The sequence below is a fragment of the Pungitius pungitius genome, chromosome 9 (assembly GCF_949316345.1).
Source record: "Pungitius pungitius chromosome 9, fPunPun2.1, whole genome shotgun sequence".
NCBI lineage: Eukaryota > Metazoa > Chordata > Actinopteri > Perciformes > Gasterosteidae > Pungitius > Pungitius pungitius.
In genome coordinates this window covers 10,393,518-10,416,177 of record NC_084908.1, presented here as the reverse complement: position 1 = coordinate 10,416,177, position 22,660 = coordinate 10,393,518, and the positions used below count along the sequence as shown (strand labels likewise).

Genomic DNA, 22,660 nt, shown 5'->3' with positions numbered 1-22,660 from the left:
TCTAAAAGTCTATCAATCGAGGCCCAGTACAAAATAGGCAAAACGGACTATTTATTTCTGACTTTTTACAGGGCATACGTGGTGCTTTCCCAACATTTCTAGTATTTCTGAAATAAACTGACCGTGAGGCCCGCGGGGTCACTTCGCGGTAAGTGTACACGTTGCTAGGCAACACGGCAGACCGCCAGAAGGCCTGGTACAGGTCAAGCTAACGCGGGGAACATCTCTTTTGCTAATTGCGGGCAACATTTAGCTGCACTGAAAATGCCTTTCAGTGGCGACGCGAAGAAACCTCCCCTACACGACCAGATAACGGAGATGCAGCGAAAGATCCAACTTCTGGGTGAGTTTGCTTCTCTGAGCGTCGATTTCAGTTCACTTTTAAGGACGTTTGCTTCGCTGCAAGCGGCCAGCATTCATTTTGAATCCACCCCGAGGACCAGCTGCTCTACACCTGTGAACTAAATCTAACAGAAACAGCGGTCAGCCTCGCTACTATCAATAGACGACCCACTCATATTGTGCATCGTTGATGTAACGATTAGATATGTCCACCAGAGGGAGACAGAACGGCCTCGTATGAGAGCTCTCAGTCCACCATCAAGAGCAACAGAGAGCACATCCGCCAGCTGAGGCAGGACAACAAGAGGCTCCGCAGGAAGATGGCAGAGGCCAATGCCGTGAGTTCCACGACGCAGAGAAAACGCTCCCATATATGTTGCCTCTTTTGTGTCCTCACTTATCTTAGTCAACAGAGTTGTCCAATTACACAGCTGACCTGTTTGCATTTGGTGTTTTTGCTGCTGTAGGGTGATGAAAGTATCATCAAAGTGCCCTTTCATGACAGCGGGTTGAAGAAGGATGCCTACCGCAGCGTTTCAGGGAAGGTGAGAGGAACGAGCATCCGTGCGGTACTATAGTTCATTACACTCAACATGTCTTTTCTCAGGCCGCTCTGACAACACTCGACCAGAGGGTGCTGGCCAAGAAGAAACAACTCAATGCCCTGAAACACGCCACCCAGACCCACCAGCGTCGCCTCGAAGAGCTGAGAATGGAATACCAGAGAATGAAACCCGAGAGCACCAGTGGAGCACCGTCTCCTGATGCTGGCGTTTGGAAAAAGGAGGAAGATGCCATGGTGGTAGAAATAAAATTAAGTCCGTCCTTACGATATACATAACTTAATGGTACGCGGCCTGTAAACAATGTGCATGTGTGTCTTTAGAACCTGCGGGCGCTGGAGAACAGCCTGGAGAAGACGCAGTATAAATGCAAAGAGGCAGAGAACATCATGAATAGCTATCAGAAACTCAAAAGTCACCTGCAGGTCAGTTCAATACAGCAACTGTTAGCATCAAAATAAGATTTTGTGCAAATCTCCCCCAGTTGGAGGTCTTCAAGTGTTGTTGTCACCACGTCACATTGTAGAAATGATATTGCAACTTCTTTAAGTACACAGGTGGTAGCTGTTTGTTGCCTGTAAGCAGATAACCCTTATGAGGCAGTGTTTTCGCCACAGTCTGCCAATAACATAGGTATTCTGTACAGAAAAGGTTTCTCTGCATGGTGATGGCCCTTACTCTCACACTTGTTGTGCCCTTGTGTTTGTGATGTGTAAATGTTGACTTCCACAGTCGTACAGTCCTTCCTTTCACAGGCTCACTTTACCTTTGTTTGAACTAAAGTCAACATTCATTTCGGTAATAAATCATGTGGTGATTTATATTGCGGTATTATAGGATATAGTCCTATGTCACAATACATCCTATATTCTAGAAATGCTCAGTGACACTCTGGCTTTCCTTTCTGCTTTTCTCTTTTTTACTGCCGCCCCTCCAGGACGAGAGTCTCACTTTTCAGAACCAGTTGGACAGTCTGGAGGCAGACATCCTGAAGCACAGAGAGGAGCTTCACCACATGCAGGTCATGAACAACAAGGCACAACTCTCTAAAGAAGCTGCTAAGGTGACTTGCAACGCCCCACCGAATGAGTTTTCAACATGAATGTTTCTACTGAGGGCGTCACAAGGCTGATACACTCATTATCAATAACATCACTTATAGAAGTTGGATGAGTCACAGCATTTTAATCAGTCTTTCCTCAACACTGTTGATGCATGAATACAACTTGCATTAACCTACCTCATCACTAGACTTTTACAAACGCCCCCTAACAATGTTACTCTTCCTTCATCATCTGCCCCCCCCCAGGTGGACTTACAGCAGCAGGAAGAGTTGCTCTACAAGGAGCGTAAGGAGAGAGAGCGCATTATAGCAGGCTACAGGAAAATGGTCGAGGAGCACAAGGCCCTGGCTGAAAAAGTCGATAGAAAGGTGAGATACACATGGATGTACATGGATGTACACTTCAACAACAGTATTATAGTGGTTATACTGACGTGCCCTTGTTTGATCAGCTACTTTCTCGCTGGCCATGTGCACATTAACAAACATGACCATAGAAAAGCCTCCAAACACTCAGTCAGCCTCATTAGTTTTTTTTTTAGTTAAAATAATAGTTTTTTATCCTTTAAAGGCTCAGAGAACAACTATGCAGCCAGATGAGCTGAGCAGTGAAGCCCAGCGCAGCACCCCCAGGATAGTGGGCGAAGAGGAAAAGGCCATCTCGACTTTTGAGGAGGCCTTCCAACAAATCAAGGAGGCCACCGGGGTCACGGATGTACAGGTATGGATGTAGAAAGAGAAGGACTGCTTACACCAGCTGTATTCATGTTCACACAGATGTATTTATGTCTAGATAATAGGTTCTCCTTTTTTGACCTGTCTGTGTAGGAGATAGTGCAGCGATTTATCTCCCAGAAAGAGACACACCAACATCTGGAGAAGCTGAAGGGAGAGAACGAGAAGGTGCTGCAGCAGCTGAAGGAGCAGAAGGAGCTCCTGGACCAACAGTACCAGGATATGAAATATTCTGGAGAGGCTAAACTCTCCAGGTGAGACACTCAAGTAGAACAAAGTAATAGTAATAGTGTGATGTTTGGGCTCAAGCCCCTTCACTTTCTCTTTGGCTTTATTAGCGACCAACAGATGCTGGAGGAGTGTGAGATGCAACTGCATGCTCAACAGCAGAGGTGTGACGCTAGCAAAGAGCGCCTGGATGGGCTTGTGAAAACCCTCGGTACTGTCCGAGCCGGAGTGCAGCACCTTGCAGACAAACTGCAACACATCACGCTGGTAAATACGACTCCAACCATCATGTCTGTAGGTCATGTGTCATTTACACACATCCATGACTGGTTTGAATTCTTTTCCGCTCAGAATGGTAATTGTATGTGTGATCACCATCAATCAATTTCTCTCCAGAGTGAAGATACAGGGGCCGAAGTGTCTCCGGACTCCGATGGGTTTGTGGTGGAGCTGATGACTCAGTGTGAGCTGAGGTTGCAGTTGCTGCTCGAGGAGCTTCAGGGAAAAGATTTGGCTGCTATTCTGAAGGAGATGGACCAAGAGGAGGTGAGTCCACTCATCAGCACTCATCTCGCAAGCGTATTTGGAAGGTTTGTGTACTTATAATAATAATAATACATTTTATTTATACTAAATACTAAAATACTCAAAGACGCTTTACATGGTTGAAAGAAATATAAAACAAAGACATCAGATAAACACAGCGTTAATTACACATTAAAAGCAGATCTACTTGTTTATAATGACAAGTGTGTGGGAGAGGCAGAAGGTAATTAGATCAATAACATAGGACATTTTGTTATAGCACATTCTAAACTCACCTAAACAGAGAATGTTGGCACTGAAGCTGCCCTCGAGGATATATACTGTACAATGCAATATTCATCGAATCACAACAGCATGGAGTTGGCAGCTGCAACAGTCTCTGTGTAGTTGACCTGGTTTCAAATATCTGTCTGTGGACATATTTTGTAAAAATAAAAACTGGTTGCTCCATTTGTTGGGTCCTTAAATCGCCTGATCAACGTTTGCCATTGAAGTCCAGCATAGGACAGAAAGGAAATATGTCGACAGAACAATACAATTTCAGAAAATCTAAATAAATATTGTTTGAAAGTGCAGAGCCAAAGCTCATTGATTCACTGGAGTAGAGCTTTAAATGAAAAGCGTCTCTTGTATTTTTTGGTTTTCTTCTGAAATACACGGTTTAAAATCCTGTTGATGGATGTCGCTCCATCACGAACGCAATGAAACTAACATCCCATGTCCATATACAGTATATTGTCACCTCAGTACTCAGAACGACCTCTGTGGTGAGGTCGTGAGCAAACGTCTTCAAAACCACATGTTAATAATAATAATGACGCACACAGACTCAAGGTGAGACCAATACAAGTGCTGTAGTGACGGTAATGACAGATGTGTGGCGAAGGTTAAAAATAATTAAGTCAACCACAAAGAACATTCAGTACTCAACAGAAGCGTTTAATTAGCGTTAAACGTGTCCCCGCGGAGGAATTTCTGGCAAGACGCCCGCGCGTGAGGCTCATTTCACTGTCCTGTGTTAGTATGAGTTTGTGTGAAGTTCATTTCCTAATCCGGACTCCTGCTTTGACAGTCGGAGCAGCAGCGTGAACGTTCAGTGGAGAATGAGGTTTCAGAGGGCATCTCGGTCTCAGTCTGCATTGCATGGTGCGACAAATGGACACAGCGTGCACAGCTTATCTGAATGGAAAGGCAGCCATTACAGCCGCCTGGAGTGTTTGTTCTTGATTGCAGACGCTCGGCAGCAACTTCTCTGTTTGACGACACACTGTGGGGTATCAGAGTGTACTGTAGGGAACACGTAACGTGTACCGTTTGACCTAATTCTGAGCTCAAAATCAGTGTAGCCTTGTTTGCCTGACCGCTACGGCAATAAGCAGGTCGAAGAACTCGTACCATAAGGACGTGCATCCATTCTGGGAACGACTGACCCATAGACAGGAACATCACCAGAAGCGCTCAGTGTTAACACTTATCCAATAACAGAACTACTATGCCTGTGTGTCGGACCGTGTATGATAATGTACTCATGACAGTCCATTGGTTAGGGACTTGGAGCCGTCTCTTTTTCACAGTTCCCTAACACTAATTTAACTTCCTTGTGAATAGGATATTCTGTTATTATTGTAACACTTAAAAATATATATATTCTACACAAGAAAATACTTTGAAAACTTGATATAAAAACAAATCTTTGGCCAATTTATATTGAATAAATATAACATTCACTGGTGGCCTTTTCTTTTTGTTGCTCTGAGCAGTTCTACGTGAGGATTGAAGGGAAACTGCCAGCTTACAACACGCGTGTCAAGCTACCTGAGGAGCAAAGTCTGGACCTATTCGATGACGGTGAGTCGGGAGCCAACGTCACTGACACACATACACACTGTGGGTGAGTGGGCCCCGGCTAAGCTGCAGGTCGATGTGTCCGTGGGCAAGACACTTGACCCCAACATTGCTCCTGTAGCTGTGACTACAGTGTGTGGATGTTAGTTACTGATGGGCAGGTGGCCCTGTGTGTGGGAGCTCCTGTCATGGGTGTGAATGAGTGAATGAAGACATGAACTGTTAAAGCGCTCCAAGTGAGAAAAGCGATATACAAGTACAGTCCATTTGATACAATCGCTCGGTTTAAACTGTTACTGTCTATGTTTCAGAGGAAAACAGTGAAGAGGAAGAAGCTGACATCATATCGCGTGAGGCACTGAAGCGTCAATCTCAGCTGATCATTGAGTCTAAATCCAAGAAAAAGTCCTGGAATAAGAAGAAGGGCAACATCTGAACAGACAAAACTGTCTCCTGTTGCTTTTTAAGCCATTTACCATTTAACCACCACAATTATCAGCATGTTCTTTTCTTAGATTTTCAAGTACATTTTTAGCTGAAATGAAGAATGACATTGTTCTTGTGTTTCTTCTTTGACACGAAGAAACACAAGCACAATTTCTGATGATGTTTTTTGTTGACACTAATGTTGTCCCTCATATGTTAATGACGCCTCAAAATGTCACCTTTTGCCTCATGGGAAGCCATTAAATAGAATAAAAACACAACTATCACTTCAAATACAAATACAACACGTGAGTTGTGCATTAAACAGCCACTGCTTACACACACGCGGCCTCAACCATCTGTGCTATGTTCAGCATCTCAGGAATGGTTGCACCTATGTGCTCAAATGGTGTGATGCTAATTAAGAAAATCCTAGGAAGTGGGGTGGAGTTTCATGTTCTTGATTAATTAGCCGATTGTCAGAAGATGACCTAAACAATCTCCCATACCCTTAACTGTGCAACGGACACTGTGGCTATTTCAGCTGTATCCAACTTAAATATAGTTGACTGATGACACAGCATTTAGATCCCAACCTTTTAGTAACCGTCTCAATAGTGTTCAAATCCATCTGTGTTTGCTTCCAATATTTCCACCACATCTGCTTGTGGCCCCACATCACAGGTCCCAAGCAATGCTTGATTAGAAAAAGACCACATTAACAGATAAAAAAAAAAATCAAGACTGAACAAGATTATGAACCACACTTTTTTTTTTTCATAGGGATCAATGGCCTGCAGAATATTGTGACGGACTGTTGTGACTGTGATACATTGTAGAACGTGTTTCTCTCCACACAAATAGGACACTAAAATATTCAATTCACGAAAATAAAGTTTGATTGAACGTTCCACAGACAGAAATCAACTTCTAGCATAGACCATTGGAGACTTACTGGCTGATATACAGGTAAAATAACTATATGTGTGAAGCTGAAGTTTACAATGAGTGTTTTTTAGTCTTTTCCGCTGATCGACCAATCTCTGACAGGGGGCGGGGCTTCGCGTCCAGACTGCTGCAGATTGTGAATGGCTGCCAACGTGTACCAGACGGCTAATGGGCTTCTTAATTGTCACGTTTTTGTGCGCCTGTAAGCCGACTTCAGATAAGAAACACCGAAGCCCGTCGAAGCCCATGTTTGACGTAAGCAAACTTTTTGTTAGCATGAAAATTATTGGATTATTCTGCCTCTGTTCAAAAATAATAATCATCCAGGTGTGTGCTTCAGAGTTTGTACTAACAGGCAATACGATTAGCAGGTGCCAAAGACGTGTTTCCTCATTTAAAAAAATGTTATTTAAATGAGGATTATTTTCCTCCCTATAAATAAGATTTATTTAAATAACGGTTATATGATTTATATTGTCCGATTCCACTGATTGTGTGTTTCTAAATTCTGAATCTGAGTGTTGAGTGACCTATTTCTATGTCAGGTGAGTAAAACCTACTATTGGGGACAATGTGTATCACTATGAGGTGGAGGTGGAGGTGCTTTGTTCTAGAAACTAGTGACCTGGAATGATATGAAATTAAATCAAAATGGAACATTATTATTCAGTAGTACAGCCAACTGGGAAATAGGCCAATCCAACAAACCCACACCCACACACGCACGCACGCACACACACACACACACACACACACACACACACACACACACACACACACACACACACACACACACACAGACACTCTGACACACGAGCATCCTCCGCCCACAAACACAGAGAACAATCGTCCTCTGGTATAAATACCAGAGTCTGTTCAATCCGAGTTTAACGCTGTCTACATCGATATCGTACAGGACTCACGCCGCTCTGAACATGGTCTTCATCAGGATTCAAGACGCCCAGGCTTGTGGTTGAGTAACTGTTTTGTTGAATAATGGGGTCTCTTTTGAATGATATCCAGATTTGTATTGAGGATCCTGTTGAAGTAAACTGCTTTAAATAACTTTGACATTGTAACTGAATGTGGGTTTTGTATCTTTAAAACAATGTTTGTGTTGAGCATTAGCATCATAGCTATATTATACAGTATATTGACTCGCAGTCTTCTTATTTTATGGATTGTTGTCATGGTCATTTTAAAGATAAACAAGATACATTTTAATTGGTTGTAATCCTACAACACAGGTTAATGTGGGTATTGTCTTCTCTACATTTTTAAAGAGGGTTCCTCAATTTAGACAGATTTGGCTTTTTTACATCAGTTTAGAGGTTTTAGGTGGCCTTTTGTTACGAAGGGATTCACCGAATGGAAAGCATTCAATTTTATTCAACTAAACTCCCAGATTGATAAATCTAATCATTACAATTAACGCAGCTCACTGATATTTCAGATTTTAAGATTTTGAAGAGCATGAGGTGTGTTGCCTGCATCAGCTCACAGCTGAGCTGGACACTTCTTTGATGGTTTTAAAAACCTCGCGGTAAGAAACGACGGTCCAATGCTTCCACTCTCTCCTCCCTGGCGCAGACGAGGCAGCAGGTGTGGGCGAGATCTGACGGTTAGTGCGTGGGCCCGTGAGCGTGACTCCGACTCGGAGATGAGGACGATTATTCCTGTGTACGAGGGCGGTGACGGAGGGGAGTCCCGCGGCCTCCGCAGCCGGATGGGCAGGATGAAGAAGCTGCTGTGGTTCTGGCAGAGTCCCAGCGGGGACGTCCACATGGACACGGAGCCTAGCGTGTGGCTGACCAGCTTCCAGGCGTTGGATGCTGATGGCCAGTACGAGGTGAGGCAGAACAAAACCACACCGCGGGTTCCTGGGATTTGTTTTTTGGCCGCAGTTGACTGTGACAGCTGCATTTGGTGTCGTCAAACCTCACTTTGTTTAAAAGCCTGTTCCTCCGCTCTGTTTCATTCTCCAAATTCTTGGTAAAACAGCAAGATGGATGGCAAACACACTCGCACAACCAGCACAGGAGGCTCCATCACTGAAACATGGCTTTCACCGTGAGATCCTCATCAGTAATGAGTCCAACTTGCATTCACGGTTTAAATAGTTGCTTCCCTGTCGCCTCATCAACCGTTCATGTGTCTAATGAGAACTAATTGAGATCCCTGGCACTTTCCCTGCTCTTTTGTTCAGCCTGTGTGGAGAGGCTGAGGGGAATGGGAAAACATGGGAGAATAATGGTAGATTTCAAGTTCAGAGAGTCTCATTAGACCAACAAAAAGCTCATTATTTTCTCTGAGCTGAGCGAGCGGTAGACTTGAAGACGTCCCATCTGCTCAGCTTGTGCTTGTGAAATTTCCTGTTTTCAGTAGTGAAAAGCTGCCGTTTTCTAATTTTGTACTTTCTTGACGTCACAATGTTGGACTTAGTGTTCAGGTGCGGAACAGACGTGTTTAATGTGGTATGCCGTCACCACTCCCCTGATACCACGGGCTGATGACACAAACTGTCCCGACTGGATTCTTTACCTGTAGTGACACTGAAAGGTGCTGTTCCTAGTAAAGTGACGTTAGCCTGAAAACATTTCCTTCTGCATTTTTACTGTAAAATGACCACTGGACTTCTTTCAATGAGCCTTCTCTTGCTCCAGACACAAAGCTTGAGGACAGTTTGTCTCTTTTATTGTTCCACGGTGACCTGTACAAACGTCCTGGTGGCTATAGTCAGTGCAGCCAGGACAACATTTCTTTATTCTTTACTTACAAACCATCAAACCAACCGTGAGTCTATCAGAGACACAGGACAGAAATCAGAGCATTCGTTAAACCCAGAGCGTTGACCTCTGGCCTGAGTGGGAACACTCAAACCCTTCGGAGTTGAATACCTCGTCAAAATATAACCTGACTCCAATCAGGCATCAGTCTGCCGCTTATTTAACGTGGCTGCAAAATAATAGCTGAAGCTATTGGTCTATGGACTGCCGTTTTATTAAATAGATGTATAATTCTGACCAATTCACCAGCTGACGAATCACCCCTCTGCTGACCGTCTCCAGAGTTGTTGTTGCTCTCCTCCCCGCAAATTGTTTCCTAGCGACGGCGAGTGAGGCAGACCTGAGATCCTTGTCTCATTTGTGTTAAACCGTAAATTCATCAGGTGAAGTGCCCTATGTAGCTGTTTTCCAGGTTACTTCAGCGGTCATATTTTGCTGATTAACGGTCAATCCTCTGAATGAAGCACAGCCGAGCTCTCCACTCCCCCACAATCGTGGGTGAACAGATATCTAGAGGCTATATGTGTGTTTGGGGATACGTCCTGCCACCGTGGTCACAAGAAACAAGCTAATTCAAAGTAGTCATACATCACACAGAAGAATATTCTGAGGACACAGATGGGCGAATGGGTTAGGAAAGGTATTAATCATTTTTCCAAGGAGCACATAACCATTCTGAAAAGGAAAAATGTATCTTTTTGTAGTGTTGGAGCCTTTTATACCAGTGGCGGATATGCAATTAAGAGATGACAATGGGAAAACATGATGGAACTGGTTAGGGGAGTACACATGATCACTGGTTTCCTCTGAGTCTTCCTCTAGATCAGGGGTGTCCAACTCAACTCGGGTTCGGGCCAGATGCTGCCCAAATTTTTTTTCTTTATTATTTTTTTCTTTATGTAATCTTGATGTATTTATTTTAATATTACTTATTTATTTCAGGATTTATTGCAAGGGCTTATTTATTATTATATTAACTATTAAATAAAAGGCCCTTTCATATTAGTCCATTGATCCTCATTGGTCAGTAGCGTAAGCCCCGCCCACGTCTGTCTCGTCAGCTCCGCCCACTGAAATACGGCTCCTTCCTTGGGCTCCTCGCGCTCTGTCGCAGTCTGTCGGTGTCTGACTCAAAGCTCTGGATACAACTCTACTTTATCATCTTATTTTCGAAATTATACTCAAAAATGAAAGCTATAAGGGGGACGGAAGTGAACGGCCCGGGGACGGCGCTAATTCCCTAATTTCCACCTCGACTGCGGGTTTGTCACTTGCAGAAAAACTAAAGGAGTTTACAGACACAATATTATAGGATATCACGCCTGGGAGGGCAACACAAAAATGGGAAAATGGAACTTATCGATGGTAGGTCAAATAAAATGCCTTCATAAACAATTGTATAATAAGTTAACACTCGAGGCTGTCGGTTCGGTGCCATTATGTCCAACTTTAGTGTTTTTATCCGCATATGAAGTCAGCTACAACGTGACGGGTCTAATGATCCCATTCATACAGATCCACCAGTGTGTCATCGTATCTGCAAATAGCACACTGGTTTTGTCTGTGTTTCTGTCATGTGATTAAATTTTTTCTTTAACTTGATTTGCTTGTTACTTATGTGCTAAGAAAAAATAGTTCACCATCCATGATGTATTCAGATGTATTTTCTTACTTTCTTCCCCAAAATTGTCATGTGGTGCGACAAAAAAAACTGGAAATTATTATTTCTGGGCCATAATTGGCTGTTTATTATCACTTCAAATATGATTTTTTTTTCTTTCTAAAATGAAAACGAAATTGGGTAAACCCTACAGCTAAAGTCACAACACATACACAAAATATTGTTGTCAAATGAGTCACACTTATTAATAACTGAGTCAGTGAAACCTGCATGGTTGTTATTGTCTCTACAGTTTTTATGACGTAGCGTGTGGGGAGATACTCGGTTGCTATTCTAACCGGTATAAAGTAAATGAGATGAAGGTAAAATGGTTGTCGTGGTTGGATGCGTTTGTCCTAGTGATCATTAGATGCAGGGTGAAGTTAATTGACGCCATTGCAAGGCTTTTTTCATTATCGTTTCAGTAGTACGTACTTAAAAAAACAAAACATTAAATTGTATCTTTAGTACGTTTCTTTTGTTATAAATTACAACTGCGCAAGTTTCAATGCACATTCAAGTGTGTTATCTACCCCGCCAACCAAGAAAGGAACAAAACAGATATCTTTGCGATAGCCTACTTGCCAGATCTTGATGACCTTGTGTTTGGTCCTGCAGGATCCGGTGCAGGAGTGGGGCGAGGAGGTGGAGGACGGGGCTGTGTTTGGGGTCACGCTGCGCAGGGAGCCCGTGCCACCGAGCCCAGACACACCGGAGACTCCGACGGCTTTCAGCTTCGTCCAGTACCACACGGTGAAGGTGCGCAGGCTGAAGGCCGGCACGCTGGAGCGCCTGGTCACCCACCTGCTGGACCCTGAGCACCAGGAGCCCGACTTCACCCGAGTCTTCCTCTGCACCTACAGGACCTTCACCTCCACCTGCACCCTCATCAAGCTGCTGTTTCAGAGGTGAGAAATATTTCTAACAACACCTGGCCTATACTTGTGTTTTCACTCAAATCTAAGATTTAACCCCAGGGTTTGTATTAAGTTCAGAACCAGAAAGAAAGAGCTATCATACTGCCAGGCCCTTATTTGTATGGTTCTTTTTACTTTCTTATTCGGGACAACCACAACCTTTTATTCCTTACATAGTATAGTTGGTTCATAGGTCTTGGCCGTATCTCATTGTCTTTTATACAGCTTTGAGGGCTTTCATTTCCCCTTCATAACTTATTGACGTTCATTTGTTTTTCCACCATGTGCTACTTTTAGAAAGATCGTCACTGTACGTAAGTGGCGTAACCAAGTTTTACAAGATGCCAAAAAATGAGTTGTCAGCTTTGTTTTGTTCCAGCGCGGTCATGAATACGCCCTCCACACCCAGCGGAGGTGCTCCTGCATTCAACCGAAGCTCAGTAACCTGAAACACGGATATTTAATTTCACTGCAAGTGAGGAATGTATTTCATACATTTCAGGCTGCCATTTGGTTTTACTACTTATAGGGGATTTCGAATAGAAATGTTTAATATTTTATTATTAGAATGTCTACTTATTCAGTTGTAACTAGCTCAGTTCACAGAACTGGTCTTTAGTCTTTCTCGGGTCCTTACAGCTCAACTCGGCTGGATGTGGTGTAAAATGAGGGACCATTCGTGCCGTTCAGTTGATGCATTATTTGTCAAACAGTCGCCCTCATATCTGCAGTGCTGGTGGCAACAGATTGCCTGTGAGGTTTGTGTGAGGTCAGGACATCCTGGGAACAGTTGTCCCTCGTTTGCCCTCAAGGATTTTGTTCCCGATGTAGCATTTTATGGCTTTTAACTTATTAACATCCTTCTCTTAAACACGATAGGTCCTGTATAAGTTAGACAGAAGTAGGCTCGGGTAAGGGTAGTCTTGAGTCATATCTCTGAGAACAGGAAGTAACAGGTACTATTCGGATAAAAAGACAACCTGATGGAAATCGGTTACTTTTTCTCTTTGCAACATATTGGAACTCAATAAAATGACAGTCTTTATTACTTTATAACTTTTATTTATATAGCACCTTTCAAAACGAAGTTACAAAGTGCTTAACAATACGCCCTAGATTTAAACAAAATTCAATAAAGCAGTTTATAATAAGATCAAATCCGTCAAATATATAAATAAGCTAGCTGGTAAATGAGGGTCTTTAGAAGAGATTTAAAAGATGACACTGAATTATTGTTACTCTAAATCCCTCAAGACCGACTGCTCGGCCAGTCTCAAAGAGGTCGTCCGACGTCTCAAAGGCTTCACAGACGACCTCTGGGGTTCCTCCTAGTGAAAGATAGTTTGTCTCCAGTTCGTCTTTTAGTGTGAAAACCTCAAAGTGTGCAGTATGTGCAGTACATGGATGTGATGACTGTGATGATGAATGCTGTGTGTTTGACCTTGAATGAAGGCTACAGTGTCTCTGCAGGCTTGTAGAGTGTTGGGGGACATTTCCACAGGATGGACCACCTGTTGGCAATGTCCTGTGGTCACATTCAGGGGCGCACTCGCCATAGCGGATACCGGGGCGCAAGGTTGGCAGGTCAAATACTGGCCCATCGGCACCCGGCCCTCCCTCTGACATCGCCGGACCCGACTATTCTGTTCCATGAATCCATCCAAGCAAATTGGTGGATCCAAATGTTATAAAATGTTGTTTCCAGGATGTTTTCTATCACCACTACGTCAGCATGATGTCCTTTTGTGTAAAGATTCTCATTGAAATGTAGGTCTCTGATGATTGTGTTTACCCTTTATTCCACAGAGAGGATTTAGTCTTCAACCTGGACAATACTGTCCACCAACGCAGGTGAGTCTGGCAAAGATCCATTTTTATTTTCCCATCAGTCTACATTGAGTTATGATAGTGGAATGTGATGGAGTAAAATTACATTGTCCTCCACTTCATGAGACTTTGCTTTATTTTACTATTGTTTATTTGTCTCCCACAACTTATACGAACCGGACGGGAAGAGGGCCGACACAATTCAACTAACTCCATTTAATGTCCCATCAGTACTCTATTCCCGGTGATCCAGCTGTTGCTAGAGGAACATGGTGAAGACTTCCATGAGCCCCCTCAGTTTCAGGCCCTCCAGCTGTTGTGTACCCACCTGCGACATCGCCTCTGTTTCAGACGCTTGGCTCACACTGCGGAGAACCTCCTCAAGAGCCTCAAGGAGCGAGGTACAGGGGAATAGCAGATGGGATTACCATGGATCGTAGGTCATATGAAATCCAGCTTCGTTGCCATTTACCAAGTGCCTTGTTGGACAGATTGTACCTCGCGGGAGCTCAGAGATCCAGAGGACAGCACAGACACGTCCATCAAGGAGGAAGACAAATGCAACTTCATGGACTTCGGTGTGAGAGACGTGGCGGAGCAGTTGACCCGGTTGGACGCTGTAGGTTTCTTTTAACAAAGCTTTTTTTTTTCTTCTTTTTTTTTGTAGGTCGCTCATTCATATTGTGTCTTCTTGTCTCCAACTGTGCCTCAGGAGCTGTTTGTCCGAGTGAAGCCCTTCCACTGCTTGGGCTGCGTCTGGTCCCAACGCGACAAGAAGGAGAACAGAAAACTGGCGCCCACCGTCCGCGCCACCATCTCGCAGTTCAACGCGGTCACCAACCGCGTCATCACCTCGATCCTCTGCCCGTCCCTTCCCAGCGCTTCCACTGGCTCTCCTGGCTCATCACCCGGCTCCTCCTCTGCCTCCCTGAGCCCCCCCGCTGCCCCGATGTCACCGCGCTGCGCTCAGACTAGCCCCGGCCACAGGGCACGCATCATCGAGGGCTGGATCGCTATTGCTCAGGTCAGGGTCAAGGGCAAGTATAGAATACAGTGGATGGTCAAAATGCACAAATGGCCAGAACAACACGGCATATTTTTCTTGTATTTTTTCTCTGCAGGAGTGCCGGCAGTTGAAGAATTTCTCCTCTCTGAGGGCCATCCTTTCAGCGCTTCAGTCCAACTCAGTGTATCGCCTCAAGAAGACCTGGGCTGCCGTGGGCAGGTCAGTAAACCTTAGAAGACACTTTTCCGCATGCAACCTTTTTCAAGGCGAAAGCAAGATTGTCTTAACAGGAGTTTGGGTTTTGGTTTCAGGGAAAGTATGAACACCTTCGACCACTTGAGTGAGACTTTCCCTAACGAGAACTGTGTGCTGACCAGCAGGGAGATCCTGGTGGAGGTAACTGCATGTGTGCTTGAAGTAAACACACACACGTGAGAGGACGGGGAATGATGGTTTAACAATTCTAATGAGGAGAAAGTCTGTGTGCTTATTACATGAGTCCCAGCCTATCCAGGCCCATGGGTGGAGATGGGTTGGGGGGGGGGTTGCTTGAGCATTTTCCACTATACGGACTGTTTGTGTCTCTGCATGGTTTAGACTGTATTATGATAAAACCATTAGTTGACATTCACTCAACAGAAAATTAATCTGCAACTATTTTGATGTATTTGTATTGAATGGAGAACTGAAACCTTTTTCTGTAACTTCTCCAATGAGAGTATTTAATGTCTTTTGTGTCTTGGACTGTTAACAAGGCAAAACAACATATTTTAAGATGTGACCGTGGACCACATTTTGCTATTGTCTGTTATTTCATTAGGTGGGAATTTAGATGTTAAAACAATAATCCACACAATAAGAAATACCTAAAGTAATTGTTGACGTTTGTGTATAAGTAACGTTTTAAACAAACATGAATCAAGTGAAGTAAATCCAAGTCCTTTGTCCAGAAATGGCTTGTAATTAGTTTTCCTATAAATGGTATAATCTCATATCTTTTTCATTGACAAAGTTAAATTAGTGTTCCTTCTCCAGTTCACCTGCTATTTTTTGTCCTCTGTGCGCTGTGAAAATCAATTGATAAGAATTTGTATTCAGCGCTGTTATCTATGGAGTAATGAAAGGGTTGTTGTTGGAAGCCAACACAATAGAACTACAAATAAAGGTGGTTTGTTTGGCAATGACTAGAAGTCAGTGGGAGACACTTAGCAACACCCTGTTTGCAGGCGCTCCACCCCGGAGAGAACAATTGAAAAACGTACATGTTTTGTTGTCACCTCATTCTAATTATAGTTGTATTTGTATTTTTGTATTTCATCAAAGTTGACATGGTATGTTTGTGCAGGATGGGGCTCATCCAGATGGCAGCGCCACACCGGCCTCAGCGTCCAGACCTGTAAGAAACATTATGTACATACTGTCATAATTCTGTATGGAAATAACCCTCTTCAATACAGTTTTCCAACCAGCAAAAATAAAATGAATGTCTCAGCTACACCGCTTAGAAGTATAAGACAGAGGTCTCTTTTCTTCTGTCTAGGTCATCAGTTCTATTTCCCTAAAAAATGTTTTTGAGCTGTTTTCCAACATAGACACTAGCTTTCCAGTTCCTTCTCCTTCCTCAGTATGTTAATGCACGTTTATCCAACTGTTTTCCCCCATACGTCGTTCAAGGATGTAAAAGGATTTTTAAAGCTGACTCATGTGCACTGTTTCCCACAGTCTGGCAGTTTATTCAGTAAACATGTAGTGTTTTATACCCCCCTATTCACTCTGTTTAAATATTGAATCTCTTCAGTTTTCTGTGTACTTTACTTTACTTTGTCAGTAGATTTCAGTAGACTTTTATTTTTAATGTTAATTACATATTTACAAGAAATTAGTCAATTCTCACAAAAGATATTATATATATATATATATATATATATATATATATATATATATATATATATTGTGCACCCATTGCTGTTACCAAAATGTAATAAAATGTGTATTTTGTGCCGTCAGAGCTTCAGCAGTGGTGTCGTGCCGTACCTGGGCACCTACCTGACCGTCCTCACCATGCTGGACAGCGCTCTGACGGACACAGTAGAGGTAAGGACATCCACCCCCAGCTGCAGTCTGTTCGGCTTTTGCTGATATTTTTTATGGTGCCATGTTTGTAACAATGTTCCATTTCACGCAGGGTGGACTCATCAACTTCGAGAAGCGCAGACGGGTTGGTGCTGCCTCCTAGTGTTGTTTTGCATGAATCACTACATCAGTACTGAATATAATCAGTGCTGATGGTATCTTTTTTTAAAATCTTTCTGCTGTATGGTTTAATCTGGTTTTATTTATTTTTGTTTTAGGAGTTTGAGATTCTTGCTCAGATTTGGCAACTTCAGGCTTCTTCCTCCCACTACAGCCTCCCAGTAAATCGTCAGATCACCACCTGGCTGCAAGCACACCCATTGCTCACAGACCAGGAGAGGTGAGACCATAGGAATACAGTAGCAGTAAAACTTCAAATCAACATAGCCAATGGTTCAGAGCTGAAACCAACTTTATTCGTACCATTGCTACTCTTGTAGCGGGACAACTTTGGTTTAAACTAATCTGAATCATCTCCCAGACTCCTCAGACCAAATGAGGAGTGGAGCAGCACGAAGCGTGGAGGTCTTTTACATTTCTTGGATCTTTCATCTCACATTTCCTAAAGTGACCTTTCTCCCTCTACTGAAGCTTTGAGCTGTCTCGTGACCTGGAGCCTCCAGTTGATCCTTGTCCCAGCTCTCCTTACTCATGGAGCAGTCGTCTGCTGACGAAGAAACCTGCCACGTAAGTCTGGATAAAAACCTCCAGCAGCACATTGAACCTCCTGTAACATACGACCCCAGCTGACCGTTCAGATATAAATCTTTAGCTCCATGTATATATGTGTTGTCAGACCTAGAAGACTTAACACTTGTACGAGGTAAGATGAATGGAAATAGTTTTGATAAAATACACATAAACAGATGTTACAGATGTAAAGTAGCCATATTTAACTTTGATTTCAAGCAAATGGAATAGTTCATAATATATATTCATCTATTGAGTCTTCTTAAAGTGGATGCAAACAGCCTTTTGGAGAAAAAGGTACAGATCTAAACTGTCTTTGTATGTGTGTGCAGGTCTCAAACAGGCAGCACCAACTATCTGAGGAAAACCCACGCGGACCAGATCAGTGTGTCATCTTCTGGCTCCAGCAGTTCAGAGCTGGAGGACCTCGGCGCCCCCCCGCTCTCTCCCCTCAGACTTAAGGTGCTGTATCGTTGCAGTGTGTGGAACGCTACAGCACTGTTATGTCTACATGGGCTTTAATGTTAGTTTTGTCATCACTCGACCCAGAGCCCGTGTCGTGGTAGAACCCAGTTTTTGCATGCTGCCTCAAACACTGGGTCTTCTGCACTGAGACTTGACTTACAAACCTAAAACAACCGCAATATCACAGGGATTTTTCTAGCTGGTTTAAACTGTAACATTATACAGTGGAGTTCACTTTTGAGTCCCCTCTTTGTCCCTTACAATCACAATTATGGGGATTTTATATCCACTTCCGTATCAATCGATCAATTTGACCCAGATAAGAGCTTTGCAGGGTTTTCATATTTTCTCTCCTCTCTCTCTCTCTCTGTTCCCCTCTGTTAGTCTCTCCATGATGTCGCACAGGATTTCTCCTCCACCTCATCGTCGTCCTCCTCACCCATTCTTTCCAGCTCCTCCTGCAGCTCTCCCTACCCGGACCTCTGCTCTCCCTCTGTGGTCTCCAGCCCAGAGTCTTCTTTGTCTGGCTGCTCTTCTCAGGCCGCGCTGCCCCTCTACAACAAACAGGTTGCTGACTCGTGTATAATCAGGGTCAGCGTGGAGTCCGTCAGCAACGGAAACGTCTACAAGAGCATTCTGGTAATTCAATTCAATTCATTTTATTTTGTATAGCCCAAAATCGCAAATTACAAATTTGCCTCAGAGGGCTTTACAGTCTGTACACATGCAACATCCTCTGTCCCGAAACCCTCACATCGGCACAGGAAAAACTCCCCAAAATATGAAAAAACCCTTCAATGGGAAAAAAAGTGAAGAAACCTTAGAGAGAACGTCAGAGGAGGGATCCCTCTCCCGGGATGGACAGACTGCAATGGATGTCATGTGTACAGAATCAACAATGTAATGAGCCAGGAGTCAGAACCGAGGTCCGCACGAAACTATGATCCACGGAGACCTGCTAGGCGAGAAAGAACAGTGTTGTTTATCTGAGGTCAGACACCTTGCTTTTGGTTGACTCGTGTCAACGTTTTCTAAAATAGAAAAGTATTCAAACCAAGTGAAAAGACAGGAGAGTTGGCATTTCTTGATTTTTTGTCAGCCTTTATGTCTGAAAAGAAAATAACAGCATAGATTTGGGCATGACCATGAAATTGAATTTTTTTCCATTTATCTTTGAACCTTTGAAAGCAGCATTATCAATTTAGACTGCAACCGCTATTTTGTGTTCTAATGTTATTTACCAACAATTACCATAATTGTTGATGCAAGTAATCAGTCTGAAATGTATCCTACACATTTTCTACTTAGCAAATTAATAATTATCAAACCTGTTGTATTTACTTTATCACATTAACACAAATCACCCATTAATTGCAGGAATACCCACAAAATACCCATAATTGTTGTTTATCTATCCAAAGGGTGGGTGTTTGTCACAACTATTCATATTCTGAATGACTTGGCTGTATTTTGACATCTGGCTTTCTGCTTCCTCTCCAGCTGACCAGTCAGGACCACACACGTCAGGTGATCGACAGGGCTCTTGAAAAACACAACATGGAGGATTTAAGCAGCCATAATTTCAACCTTTGCCAGATGCTCAACAATGGAAAAGGTGAATTTTACCTCATCAGGCTTTTCCTCAAGCAGTATAATGTTTGCATGGAAAACTTCCTTATCACAGGATTATCTCTTAAGGCCATATTCTAGTTTTGTGTGCACCAGGTTGCTCTATTGTTCTTATTGGTCTATCAGGAACTTGTAATTAAATACGAGACCACCAACAGGATTATTCTTGTTGTTCTTTTATGCTAAAGTGAAAAACCAACCCTAAACATGTGTGTGTCAATTGACTAAAAGTCATATTTGATGACGTGGTACAAAACATTTTGGCCTCTGAAACACATGAACAGTAAATGTGAGGAAATGTATTGTTATGGAAGCAAAAACCAGCTCCTTCACCCCCTCTGCTCTTATTATATTTACATTGCTTTAAACAATGCTTTAATTCTTTCTAAATAGGTAGAATAGAGTCAATTGTGAAGATAATACTAAGTATCTTTCCGAGAAAAATCTATAATCACTTAACTTGAAGTAAGCTGATGAATAAAAAAAATCCTCTTTCTGCCTCAGACCTTCAGATCCCCGACAAGGCCAACGTATTCTATGCCATGTGCACCTCGGCGAACTATGACTTTGTGCTGCGTCGGCGCTGGAGAAGCCACGGGAGACGCCTGTGCGCCTCCTCCAGTCCCGGCGCTCAACCAACCAAGAGCCATTACACCAAGTGACCAAGTGACGAGCATCGGTCCTGGCAGAGCGTGAGGAGCTAGCTGCTCATCTGCAAAGAACCTCAACAACGGCTGTTTGTATCTATCGCCACGCGGCTGACATGGGCAACTCTGAAATGGAGACCCACGGGCTCACGATGCTGACGGATAATCCTGAGAACTGGACTGTTTAAAGAGGAATGCGGGATCAGCTGAATGTCCAGGTACACGGGGGTGAGTCACCAAGACGGACCCGAGAAAGACAAAAGGGGCTCAACCTTAAACGTCAACGTCTGGATAAAGTAACCAACGTCACTCAGGACAAGCAGGATGAGGATGGAAACGTTCACGTGTTGTTAATCTACTTGGAAAATGTCGTTTTCGCACAGCAGACATGGAACTTTTTCTTCAGCCCGTGTGACTAAAGCAGAGCGACTAAGCGGACATTGTGCCGGCTGTTAGTTCATGAGTCAACATTTCAACGAAGAGCAACGTGACACCCTTCCATCAAACGGTGTTGGACAAGTTTGGACTTTTTACACTGGTTTCCATTTGTCTGTAAAAAGCATTCATTTGGATTCTAGTTAAGGATTTAAAAGTTTTATTGTGACTTCATGTAATTTTACCAGCTTAGATAATTAAGTACATTTCAGTATTCAGTAGTAAATGTGTTTTGACTTTTTGTTTGTTTTGTGTCTCCAATGCTGAACTACAAAGTGTACTCTTTTTTTTTTTTTTTTTTTTTTTTTTTTTTGTCTCATAAGAATAACTCAAGTTTGTATTATTTTTTTAATGAAGACAGCCCACTCTAGAATGTGGCATTTGTGTCCAGGGATTTCATAGGAGTTGTATTGCGCACGTGGAAGTGTCCCCGATTGGTTGAGGCTGCTGTTTACTGCCGTCTGCAATTAAATAACTCACTTTCAACAAGGATTGTTATTAAGCGCACTCCACATGTGAATGAGATTAATCTGAAGAATGGTTCTTGTATGTGAAAATGAATGTTTGCGGAGGGGAATTGAATATACAATTGTCTCAGTGATGGAAAATCCTCCCCAAAACTCGCAGATATCTGCCACTATTGTTCAGAGACAGCTGGTTTGAAGTCGAATTTTAGCATTCCTGTTTAAAAATGTCTCCTTAGTTTTGGGAAGGATTTTGCATCGCTGAGTGCTGTTTTAATGCTGCTGTGGTTGGTTAGTGGGTCAGAGGTTGGTAACCGAGACCTCTACTGTGTCCATCTGTCCGCTGTATTATTCATAGGTTTTAATTTGTATTCTCTCCGATATGTTAGATCTGTCAGTGAAGTTGTACTGTATGCAAGTTGGAATGGAAGCCTACATTTTTTTTTTGTTCAAATTTTTTTGAAACAGATTCTTTATTTTTAAAGTTGGCACATGATGTTTATAATTACTATGTACCATAATAAAGACAATTAACATGATCATAGTGTTTTTTTCATGTCGCAGAGACATTATGTTTTCAGGTTGTCCGTCTGTCCCTTTCTCGTGAACATGATCTTAAGGACACGTGGGGGAAATTTGTTAACATCTGGCACGAACATCTACTTGGGAGCTTTGATCAAAGGTCTCCACGACCTCACAAAACCCTCTATCAGCCATAACTCGGCCATACGAATTCACTAATTATACATTTCAAACAAACTACTATTAGGATAAAACTATGGAAATTATTTTATTTAGAAAGACGTCATTGCAAAATAATATTTTCTATTGCCAATAATTAACACCCTAATTAGGTTTTTTTTGGTGGGTTAGACATTTGTTTAAATGTTTTTTTTTACATATGTGTGTGTATATATATACTGTGTGTATGCATGTAGGTATACAAAGACACAGTGTATATTTCTAAAACATTTGTATTTATACCTTACTTTTGCTACATGTGTACTTTTACAGTCCGGACTATCTATCTGACCACCTGGTGGAGCCAAACAACCCTTCTTGGATTGTTTTGTTTTGCTTTGTTCACCTTACAGTTTACCATTCTTGAAACAAACAGGTTTGTCCTCCCACAGATGTCCAGTGTCTTCATGGTGACCTACGCTTTGGGCAGTGTAAAGCCAGCTTAGACAAAGCTTCCTTGGGGAAACAACGCTGTGCAAGCAGTGTGAGATGAGAGTAAAGATCTGCAGGAGCAAGGAGAGGAAACCCGGGTCACGGGGTTGTTCTACTGCTCCTGCAACCTGA

The 22,660-nt window shown here is 42.9% G+C and overlaps 1 protein-coding gene across 4 annotated transcripts; it reads left to right on the top strand.

Annotated features, from left to right (window-relative positions):
* The first annotated feature begins 180 nt into the window (after positions 1 to 180).
* Positions 181 to 21,201, top strand: rgl3a (ral guanine nucleotide dissociation stimulator-like 3a). 4 transcript variants are annotated; one of them, XM_062564595.1, is made up of 19 exons: positions 5,776 to 6,951; positions 7,613 to 7,668; positions 8,287 to 8,545; positions 11,761 to 12,050; positions 13,866 to 13,910; positions 14,118 to 14,287; positions 14,378 to 14,505; positions 14,599 to 14,910; positions 15,008 to 15,111; positions 15,204 to 15,288; positions 16,238 to 16,288; positions 16,900 to 16,986; positions 17,078 to 17,110; positions 17,244 to 17,365; positions 17,617 to 17,712; positions 18,048 to 18,177; positions 18,565 to 18,819; positions 19,681 to 19,795; positions 20,314 to 21,201. In XM_062564595.1, exons 3-19 carry the CDS (start codon positions 8,357 to 8,359, stop codon positions 20,469 to 20,471), a joined length of 2,370 nt encoding a protein of 789 aa, XP_062420579.1. In that variant the 5' UTR covers positions 5,776 to 6,951; positions 7,613 to 7,668; positions 8,287 to 8,356; the 3' UTR covers positions 20,472 to 21,201. The 4 variants fall into 4 exon arrangements, 3 of the variants coding, with proteins under 3 accessions (XP_062420579.1, XP_062420578.1, XP_037327472.2); XM_062564594.1 differs by lacking the exon at positions 5,776 to 6,951 and having other exon boundaries at positions 7,482 to 7,668; XM_037471575.2 differs by lacking the exons at positions 5,776 to 6,951; positions 7,613 to 7,668; positions 8,287 to 8,545 and adding an exon at positions 10,613 to 10,847.
* Positions 21,202 to 22,660: the final 1,459 nt, after the last annotated feature.

What these genes read in the sequence shown, in the direction of transcription:
- rgl3a (XM_062564595.1), top strand. Translation starts at nt 8,357, where the DNA reads ATGAGGACGATTATTCCTGTGTACGAGGGCGGTGACGGAGGGGAGTCC. An exon ending in CGGCCTCAGCGTCCAGACCT is followed by an intron (nt 16,289 to 16,899) that starts GTAAGAAACATT and finishes TTGTGCCGTCAG; the next exon opens with AGCTTCAGCAGTGGTGTCGT. An exon ending in TTGCTCACAGACCAGGAGAG is followed by an intron (nt 17,366 to 17,616) that starts GTGAGACCATAG and finishes CCTCTACTGAAG; the next exon opens with CTTTGAGCTGTCTCGTGACC.